Here is a 10870-nt window from a genome sequence, read left to right as displayed (position 1 = left end):
TGTTTTAATATTTATTTATTTGGTTGCAGCAGGTCTTAGTTGTGGCACGTGGGCTCCTTAGTTGCGGCAGGAGGGCTCCTTACTTGTGGCATGTGAACTCCCAGTTGCGGCATGCATGTGGGATCTAGTTCCCTGACCAGGGATTGAACCCGGGCCTCCTGCATTGGGAGCACCGAGCCTTGCAAACTGGGCCAGCAGGAAAGTCCCTCGCTAGGTCTATTTTTATACACAGGAATATCAGGCTTGCTTATTCCCACAAGCCCTCAAAAAATGGAAGCAACAGTCATACTTGTCCCTCTCCACATGAATCTTTAGTAAAAGGCAAAAGATTCATTCGATTATGAATTATGAAAGTACGAGTATAGATTAAAATAGTTTTGAAATGGTGTGGAGCTGATCACGAAGGTATGTGATATACTGCGCTGTTGGAATATTGATGGTTAACCATGTAGAGGAAGCTCACAGAGGGATAGCATGGTCATGAAAGCTTTGTGGAAGCATCAGGAATTGAGAGATGGAGGGATTGGGGGAAGGGGCAAGAAGAAAGGCAAGAGGAAGGCAGCTTTAGCAATACCTGTACCTCTGTATATACCTATACCTCTGTACCCTGAGCGAGGCAGGGAACAGAGAAGAGGGATGTGGCTGGGAGAGGAGTGGTCAGTGCGTGGGACAGTCTACCAGGAAGGGGCTGGGGCAGACTGTCCGTTGGGAAGGCCATTGTGACAGTCCAGTGAGCGGTTAGAAGGGCTTGTACATCTGGAAATGAAGGATGGAAGTGAAGAGCAAGATCTTACAGAGCAGGACACTCCAGGGCTTCCTTCCCAGAACCAGACAGACAGGATTGAGGAGCCTGCATTGGGTTTCAGAAAGGACTGTGAGGTTAGCAGTTCTTTTATTCATCCATAAATAATTATTAAACACTTATTAAATATGTACTCTTTTAAGCATAGCAGTGAACGAGATCATGAAACTGTGTCCTCAACAAGCATGTTTTCTGTAAGGAACTATCTAGGAACCTCCCTTAGGATCCTAAAGGCAAGTGCATGCTAGGAAATGGAATCTGGACTTCCTCAGAGCTGTGTCCTCAGCATCAGTCACAGCTAGTTCTCCTTGGTTTGCTCATTCCAAGTTTCCCCACAAAATGTCCTGTTGCCTTTGGCTGCTCTCACCTTCTGCTGTGGTGTACATCACACCTTCAGCATCACTCATTAACATCTGTTCATTTGCATGGATGTCTGATTGTCAGTGTGATTACAGCCATGGTGCATATTAGGGAAACAGGACTTGGTGGTTATTCATAAAATAATCAGAAGCCTAAGACAGTGCTAGTGCCACGCCTGTGACTCAATACAAGTTCAAGTTCATACTCATCAGTATCCAAGTGGTATGCAAGGCCATGCAAATCATCCCTTCATCTTAGCCTCCTCCTCTTCTATCCCCATGGAACCACTTGAGATTCTCTACACATGTCCTATCCTTCCAGGCCTGTGTGTCCTGGCTCGTGCTTTTCCTGGAAAGCCCTACTTTCTCTATACATAGAGTTCTTACTCATTTTCTGAGCCTCAGCTCAAATCCCATCTCTTCTTGGAATGAGTTGCTCTCTGCTCTCTGCTGCGAAGGCCTCTGTTTGCATCTTGCTTGCAGCCCCTTGATGCTCCCTTTCTTGTTTTATAGTTCTTTGGACAGGTTTCTTTCTCATAAAGAGACTGCAGGCTGCTCAAGGGCCCAGGTCTTATTTTGGTATTTCCAGGTGCTCTGCAGTAGTGGAGATTGTGTCATCTTTGCTAAATCAACAGATGGAAGGCATGACTGCTGCTAAAGCTGATGCACCACCTTGACCACTGATGCTGAAACTGATCAGCTTATCAGATGGTGGGACTGAGACTGGCAAGGTCTTGCTGCCTGCTAGCACTTGAGGGAGGTGATGATGCTATATGACTCGAGGGATGCAAATGTGGGTGCTCTGGCATTGGCATCTTACATTATGAAGTCCCAGCACAGGTGCTCTGCTCCATTTTTCAGACGCATGTTTGCCTTCCCTAAGTTCTCCACAAGAGACATGAATCTAGGGAAAGTCCTGAATGCAAAGCCCCATAGTGCTCAGGCGGCCTGTGTTTCTGTTACTCTTAGTCACTTAAGTCCTTACATTTGGAATCATTTTCACTTCCTTGAAGATGGAGCTAGAAAGATTCTTTGAAACTTCAGATTGGGGAGTCTGAATCTGACTTAATAGCTTAGGAAAATAATATTTGCAAAGAGTTTATATTAAAAAAGGCCAAGGCCTCTTAAGATAATGGATGTAGAGGCCTCCTTTACCTCTTCAAATGCACACGTTTTTATCCACGTAAAAAATGCTTATTAACTCTAAGCACTTCCTTTATTCTTTGATCTTCTCTCATTCTGAGAGTCACCCTAAAATCAGACAAGGGTTTAGAATTTCTGATCACTGCCTTAAAAAGTCAGGTCATATACACTGTGCCAGGCCTGGTACTAATCCCATCCCATGTCTGTGATTTCATCCTCTCCATGGGGTCTAGGTGTTGAGTCAGTAGAGGTAGAAAAGCAACCAGGCCTTTTCTCTCTTAAATTAAGATGCTTATATCTAGTGTTTGCAAAGTGTTTTCACAGCTATTATCACATTTGCTTCCTAAGACTAAGGAGATTTGGAAGATTATCCCATTTTATAGGGAGAAAATAAGGGCTCAGAGAAATGGAGTGATCCATCCAATATCACACAGCTTAGAGTGGTAGAGCCCAGTTCTTTTGACCAGTATTCAATGCCCCTTCTGGCAGGACCCAAATCTGCCTGTGATTCCAATCCAGCACTCCTTTCAACACCTACTTCCTACTTCCTACTTCATGCTTCCTTATAAACACACATCTTGTATCCTTTACCTCAGTTGGCTGTCAGCCGGCCTCTGTAAGGTGACAATGGCTGAAAATAGCTTATGGTATGACATTGCCCAGCAAGATTGCATTTTTCCCCAAGAATTAACAAAACAGAAGCCTACATGGGAGAGTTTGGGTTTGGTGACAGGTCCATTGTGGGGTTGCTTTGGTAGCCAAGGGGTCTTCTTGGTGTCCCTTATGACAAACATATAAGCAAGCATGTATTTTCATAGGTCTGAACCCCAGTGTTGATGGCACAAGAGAAGAGAAAGAAGGAGGAGCTGAATGGGTGTCTTGTGAACAGTTTCACGTTGTGGACCTTGGTAGGTCCTGGGGGATGAGACCTTAGAGCCCCCAAGTTAGTTGGCCTGCAGGCTAAGCTGAATGCAGAAACAGCATGGCTTTTCAGATAGACTTTTCCATATTTTCTCACCCACTTGGATGAGGCCAAAGAAAAAAACAACCTGTTTCTTTATTAATGATGCTTTCTGCAGAGTTAGATTAAGCACTGATTAAAGGCAGATGCTTCCAAAGTATAAATGTAAGTACCGTCTCAGTCACTCTCCGGTTACAGGGTTTCCTACACGATTCTTTAAAATCACTTTGGCTCTCTTCCCATTTCCCTTCCTCTATGCTCTCCACCCAGCTTTGGAGCTGCCCCTCCCAGAAAGGCTTCAACTGCCAGGAGCAGGAGCTTGGACTCTGCGAGAGACTTGCTCTGCGGAGAGCTTCAAGAGGCACCACAGAGGCTGCTGCCTGGAGCCACCTTACCAGGAGGCAGGTAAGTCCTCTGGGCTGGGGGCAGCCCTGTTCTTCGGTCCGTTCAGGGCTGGACCTGCCACTATGGAACTTGCTCTGTTTTTTTCATCAAGACAGAGTACAGGCCTTTTGTAACCTTTTCCTGCTCAAATCAGAGGCAGAGACCAGGTATAGGATACATGGCTCAGGTGATGGGGTCCATCAGGTGGTTCTCCTCCTTTCAAATGCTCTGAGAGGGCATGAGGGCATGGGGACAGGAGATGGCTGGCTGGCTGGCCTGGTAGGTGCTTGCAACCCTGGACTTTGTGTCAGGAATTGGACTTTTCTGGAAATGATGTGCTCAAGTCTTGTGTCCATCTGAGGCTATGGTGCAAATCCTCCAAATATTTTCTGAATTCCCTGTGGCCAATGAACTTAATCAGAAATTGATGTACATGAGGGGTTTTGTTTTTGTTTTTTTGTTTTTGTTTTTTGCTGAAGAGCTAGCAACTTAATCTTGGGATTGGCTTTGGACTGAGATCAAACTGTGTTAAAATCTGTTCAAGTTCGCTTTCTTTCTGATTTTCTTATGGGATTTATGAAGGAGGAAGAATATATATTCTTGTAATCCACATTAACGTACATAGCTTATGAATCACCAAAGTTAGGAACTTGTTACGCAGACCACCACCCAAAATGGATGAAGGGGCATCCTGTAGGATATATCCACCATTGGGTTGTCTGGCTTGGATGAGTGGGAGGGTGTCATGGTGGGGCCAGTGGAATGCCTGTGGGAGTGACGTGAATGGAGCGGTGGTGGTGAGGCTGATGTCCAGGGAAGAATGTCACACACAGTGAGGGTGCCGTCGACCCAGTGCAGCCCAGCTGGAAGCTGTGTGGCTTTCTCCTCCTGACTCCCTTCTCTCAGGAAGGGGTGTCTTAGTTTGAGTATGAAGAACTAGGCAGGTAGGTGGAATTGCATGGTAGTGACTGTTTGGGACTGAGATTTTCCAGCACTTACGCGATCATAGGCAAGTGTCTCCATTTCTCTAAGCCCTAATGTTTTCTTCTGTAAAATGTGGATGATATAATAATATCTACGCTGTAGCTCTCTTGGGAAATTGTGAGAGATAATCCATTTAAAGTGTTTAACAGTGCTCAGCCTATGGCTCAGAACTCTTATTAACCTCAGTATGGACCTTTGGCATTTTAGGTTGTGTGGACCAGATCCATGCCAAAAGGTTCTGGTTGTGCAGCTGCAATCCTTTTGTGACTTCTCCTTACTGGTTAGGGTAAAGTTTAAGGGTCAGGTTGTCCAGTTTGGCTCCTTACCTGGAGAGAAAGTTAGAGAGAAACACTAGTCAAAGGAAGATGTAAGGTTAAAATCTCTGCCTCTTAGGAGAAGAATTCACCAGATGAATATTTCCTTTCAGAAATCCCCCAAGGATAATATTTATCTCATGAGGTTGCTCTGAGGATTAAATGAGATAATAATTTTGCCTGGAACAAGGTAGACATCCTTAAATGATATCTGTCATTGTGAAAATGTTTGTGATATCACGTTAATTGAAAAGTTCATAGGGTAAAATTGCATACCCATCATAATGACAGCTATGTAAATATATCCACAGAAAGACTGGGGAAAAGAAATACACCAAAATGTTAAAATTTACATGTGTTAGGTAGCTTTGGTGAGTGATCATTTCCTTGTCTTGTTTTCTAAATTTTATTTAATGGATGATTCTATCAGCCCAAGCCCTGGCAGGAAACAGATGGCACATTCAAACTGGGCATTTTGAGGATGTTTTATTGAAGGGACATTTTACAAAAGTTTAGGCAGAGTTACAGTAACAGAAACAAGTGACAGTGCCGTTCTCAGGTGTGCTGAGAGTGGGGAGCCATTACACCCTGCATCTGAAGGGGCAGGGGGAGGTGCTGTATAACTGGAGGAGAAGCTGTGTGGATGGGCCATCTGATCGGAGCTGTGGTGCGTGCAGCCATCAGGGAGAGAGTTGGGAAAGAAGTCTCCAACCTCATTCTCCCCTATTTTCTGGATCTCTTGCTGGTGCCTCCCATTGGCCAAACTCAACCAGAAGCCAGAGTTCAGGGGACCCTAGTGAGGGGTCCATGTGGATCAGCTTCATGGGCACTGAGCAGGGTGGAGAAGGATGGGGAGAGACCTGTAGGGCAAATCGAAGATGGCCAGCACAGTAAGATTATGTAGCTTTTGTAATTATAGGTAAAGTCATAAATAAGAAACAAAAGCCTTTTGCTACCCTCAGTGCTTTCACACATGCATACTCTTCCCTCTTTCCTTTCAGCTCCATGACTTCATCTCTGTAACAATGCCCTCCTCTGGGCTCCCACAGCACCCGGTGCTTCCCCTAGTGAGGCCACACTCATTGTGTGTTTCATCCTTTGTCCTTAACTTACCTGATTCCCCACACCATTGTAAGACCCTTGAGGCTGGGATGGTGTTTTATATCACTTTGCATTTCCAGCACCCAGCACATGAGTGAATGAATGATTGGAGTTCAGATCTAAATACCTCTATAAAGCTATAGATTTGAACTAAGGTTCAGAGCTACCTAATCTTAACAGAGTGAATTCCCAAAGAATTTAGGGCCTCTGCTTAAGGAAGTGAGGCTTTGGCTTTCTTTCCTAGATGAGTGTTTGTTTACTTTCTATTTAGTGGGAGTGGGCCCATGAGCCTGCTGAACACAGGCTGGTCCTCAGAGGCCCTGACAGATGGCTCCCCACCTCCCTTGCCAGTCTAGCCCATCACCTGATGGAGGTTTGGCAGAGCCTCCTAGCAGGCCTCCCTGTCTCCCATGATTGCCCTGTGTCAAGTTATAATTCACATGTTGCTGGCCTCCTGGTTTAGGACTGCAATTTGAGATTAAGCTTGCTTCCTTTCTGACTCAAGGAGATTTAGAGCCTGTCTTCATACCTGATATTGACTCTCTATTTTGATTCTCTATTTTAACTCTCTTTTTTGAATTAGGGGATGTTTGGGGCCCTTGAAGGATTTTTACAATCCTTTCGCAATCCTTTGGGCGTAACATACATGCATATAATTCAAATAGCTCAGGAGGAAAAAATGTTGGGAAGGATATAACATGAAAAATAAAATGTCTCCACCATCACCTATATATCCAGTCACACTGTTAACCATTTCAGTTTTTCAGTCTTCTGGTCATTGTCCCACTTAACTCTAAATAATTCTCTTATTCTTCTATTTCTTGATTTATCAAGTTTAAGTAAAAAATATTGAATTGCCCCTACGTGCGATGAGGGATTTAGCTTATTGACAGTAATCCTTCTGCCTTTCTCATGATTCCTTCCAGTTTTTGTTCCTGATATTTCTAATTTGGTTTTGCACTTGATTACCTGTGTAATTTTAAGGGATAGACTTATACTTGTATAGCTTGATCCGTTGACCTTCCATAGAACGTCTTAATTCTCCACGTGTTTAGGATGAGGAAATTGGTGCCTCTGAGCTTCCCCTCACCTTTTCTCTCCAACTCCAGCTTGCAGCAAAATTTTATAACATTGATAATATTTGAAGTCTATTCTGTAATTATAATTAATTTTGCTTTATGTATCAGATTGTTAAAAATCAAAAACTAATATATAACCTTTATGATATAAAGATTTTGTAGCTACTAGTCTCTAAAACCAAGTACTGTATTGGGACCCATAAAGAAGGGGATGGACTCTGATGTCACTGACCTTCTGCTGCATGAAAGAGAACATTCTAAGTGTCAGGGTCAAGTGGACTCTCTTTTTTTCCTGTTATTATATTCTGTCGGCTGCTCAGATCATTTAGCTGGCTTCATATGTAAAACGTGACTTTCTGAAGAACATTTTGTTTCCATGGAATTTCTAATTACCTTTCTTTTTTACCTGTTAATAAACCAGTTTTTTTTTTTTAATTTTAATTTTTTTGGCTGTGTCGGGTCTTAGTTGTAGCATGCGGGATCTTTCTTTGCAGCATGCGGGCTCTTCGTTGCGGCCACGTGGGCTTCTCTCTAGTTGTGGCACTCGGGCTCTACTGGCACGGGCTCAGTAGTTGCAGTGCACAGGCTTAGGTTCCCCGAGGCTTAGTTCCCCGACCAGGGATCAAACCCGTGTCCCCTGCATTGGAAGGCAGATTCTTAACCACTGGACCACCAGGGAAGTCCCCATCAATAACAAATTTTGACATGTGCAGTTTCAGGGGTTGTCAGTTTTATTTTGTGTTATTTATTTTTATTAAGTCTCTTTTCCTCAAGGATCCAGTCAAAATACCCCAGGGTCAGAACAGCAGGGCCAGAATGTCCAGTTTCTTCTTTAATAGTCTCATTATTATGGCAGCAGCCCTCCACTGGATTTCTTGCTGCAACTTAGCATAAGGTCCAGTTTTTGCCATCCAGGGTCTTTCCTGGCTCATCCATTTTATAGGATCAACTAGCATTCATATGCTGTGTACTGCAAAAGACTTCATGCTTGTCTTAAATATCTTTTATGAGCCCTAGAGCCAAATTCAGTAGAGTCTCATTATATGCTCACTTCATTTATACAAATTCAATTACATATGTTTATGAGAGAGCGGTGAGGGAAGAAATAGAAGGGAAGAGGAATGGAGGGGAGAGGAGAGGAGAGAGAGTAATTTAAATAGTATGGCCAATTCCATTATCTAGGAGCATCCATAAAGATCTTGACCCTGAATGAATGCAGGACAGAATGCACTGAATCTATGGTCCCATATTTGGTTTCTGTTGACATATGGCTCACACCTTGTTAGTACTGCATTACCCTTAAGTGTGTTTAAAGACACATATGTTGCCCTTATCGTGGCCTTTAAACAGAATCCAACTACTTTCTTCACTGAAGAAAGAGGTTCTATTGAATTTGTTGACCAGTGAGTTGGGATGCCTCTTCAATATGGTACCTCCCTAAGGGATTGGCAAGGGAAGTTTTGACTGTTTTTTGTTTTTGTTTTTTCTTATGTGCTTTTTTTCAGAGGCTAACACGTGTAAGCTGTGATTTCTCTGTATTCAAGTGCTTCCCGGTTCTCTCCACTTGCAGGTCCCATCAGTGGCTTCAACTCCATGTGTTTTAATCTGAATCTATTCCCCCAAAGCTTTTTCCTTCCCTAGTGCTCTCTATCTGAGCGAGTGGCACTGTTGACTCACTTGCTGAAGCCAGGAGCCTTGGCTCCTTCCTGTGCCTTAAATCCCTCTCTTCCCATGAGTCACTTGTCAAGGCTATTTTTTAAGTGACTCTCAAATCCATGCACTCCATTAGGTCATCCTCAGTGGTTATGACCTGTTGCAACAGTTTCCAGGCTCATTTCTCCTATTCTGGCCTTCCCAACTCCTTCATTCCCCTATCCCAAGCCTATCCATTCTCACCAGGAGGAGGGATATTAAAAAAATGATAGTGTTGCTCCTCTGGAATAATAATAATAGCAATAACCCACCCTTCAGTAACACTCCGCTACCCTCAGGGTGAAGTCCATGATCTTTACTAAGGATTACAGGCCCCCACATGCTCTCCAATGCTGACTGACCATTCCACTCCGCACAATCTCCATTCTGGGCAAACAAAACCTGTTGATGGGCACCATGTTCTTTTTCAACCAAGTGTCCTCGTACATGCTCTTTCCTCCCCCCCGCAACACTCTAATGTCCGTTTTTTTCTTCTCTGAGACTTACATCTCCTTCAGGTCTCAGCTGAGACATTAAAGCTTCGGTAAGCCATCCCTGATTCTGCAAAACTGCTTAGATGCTTATCCTATGAACAGACATAGCACCCTCTATTTATTTCCTATAGTAGCATTTGTCTTACTCTACTGTAATTTCATGTCTTTTATCTGTCTTCTCCACTACAGCAGGCAGTGTAGCTGTAGGGCCTGGAGGAGAGACTGAGGTTTTTTCACCATTAGTGCCTAGCACTGTGCCTGGAACAGGCTCTGAGCACATGGTTGTTGAATGAATAAACCAATCCTATGTTGGGTTCCCCATTGTAATTCCTTGGAGTGGTGTGGGAGTCAATCCTAGATTGGCATTCAGTAAATTAGAAAGGAAGAAGATGCCTGGCATGGGGAGTAAATGCATTTAACTTAAACACTACTGCTTTTTCTCAGAGTCTAGTTTTAAGCCTGAAGCTGTAGAGAAAGTCCGTGTAGAAAGGGCTGTCAGGGATAGGGGCTGGGAGAGCTATTTTCCCATGATAGAGTGACCTATTAGCTTTGGCAAATGCTTTTTGCTTTCTTGGGGTCTCACTTCTGCCAGGTCTGGGTCTCAGAAGTTAGGGAGCTGGCAAAGGATCATAGATGTTAGTGTAAATGTTCATGCCTGTGTTTATGTCTCTTTTGTTTCCATCCTGTCACATTTCGAGAAATTTGCCGACCAAAGGTGAAGACTCATGCACTCATAGTTTTGATTTTACAACCCCCAACTATGGCCCACTTGATTCCCTATTCCTTCCTCTCCTGTTCACACTGCGTCCACTTGTCTACCATCTGCAGGTCCCATTTCAGCAGTTCAGCTGGTTCAGTCTTACTGTCTTCCTTGATGCTTGGGTCTCATTTTTAGAGGCTGAGCTTCTTCTGCTCATTGACCCTGAACTCAGCTTCCCACCTATTTCCAGGTCCTCCAGGAATGATGTCCTGTTTTGGTCTCGCCTATGCCCCAAATTCTTTTTATATCTACAATAGTGGTCACCTCTTCTGACATTCTCCACAGCTAGTGAGTTCCCAGGCCCCCTCACCTCAGTCTCAACTCTTGTAGACCCCATGATATGGTGCTTGGAGACTGGAATCTCAGGGCAGACAGTGTAATTTTCTACCTCCCAGAGCTCTCTGAGGATCTGCTGCTTGTCTCTGCCCTGAGGGTGAAGATGGATGACAGGTGCTACCCGGTGATCTTCCCAGATGCGAGGAATTTCCGCCCCTTCACTCCTGACTCTTTGGCTGCAATCAAGAAGCGGATCGCCATCCAAAAGGAGAAAAAAAAGTCCAAAGACCGGACAGCAGCAGAACCCCAGCCTCGACCTCAGCTTGACCTAAAGGTGTCCAGAAAGTTGCCCATGCTCTATGGTGACATTCCCCATGAGCTGATAGGGAAGCCCCTGGAAGACTTGGACCCATTCTACAGAAATCATAAGGTACCCTCTGTGGGGAGGCTGGGGTGTTCTAACCATATTCTAACCACCAGCTGTAATTGGCATTGCATGGATCTCCAAATATTGATCTCAG

General features: G+C 44.2%; 1 protein-coding gene and 1 pseudogene across 1 annotated transcript in view; one reads left to right on the top strand and one right to left on the bottom strand.

The window, feature by feature from the left end:
- Positions 1-240: 240 nt before the first annotated feature.
- On the bottom strand, positions 241-363 carry LOC112415793 (uncharacterized; annotated as a pseudogene).
- A 10149-nt stretch (positions 364-10512) lies between these two features.
- Positions 10513-10870, top strand: part of SCN11A (sodium voltage-gated channel alpha subunit 11) — a 71910-nt gene continuing 71552 nt past the window's right edge. The window contains exon 1 of the mRNA XM_024768951.1: positions 10513-10779. Coding sequence (XP_024624719.1) covers positions 10513-10779 — 267 coding nt within the window. The remainder of the gene's footprint in view (positions 10780-10870) is intronic.

Source organism: Neophocaena asiaeorientalis, unplaced genomic scaffold (assembly GCF_003031525.2).
Source record: "Neophocaena asiaeorientalis asiaeorientalis breed wild unplaced genomic scaffold, Neophocaena_asiaeorientalis_V1.1 scaffold1058, whole genome shotgun sequence".
Lineage (NCBI taxonomy): Eukaryota > Metazoa > Chordata > Mammalia > Artiodactyla > Phocoenidae > Neophocaena > Neophocaena asiaeorientalis.
This window is presented reverse-complemented; position numbering and strand designations above follow the sequence as displayed.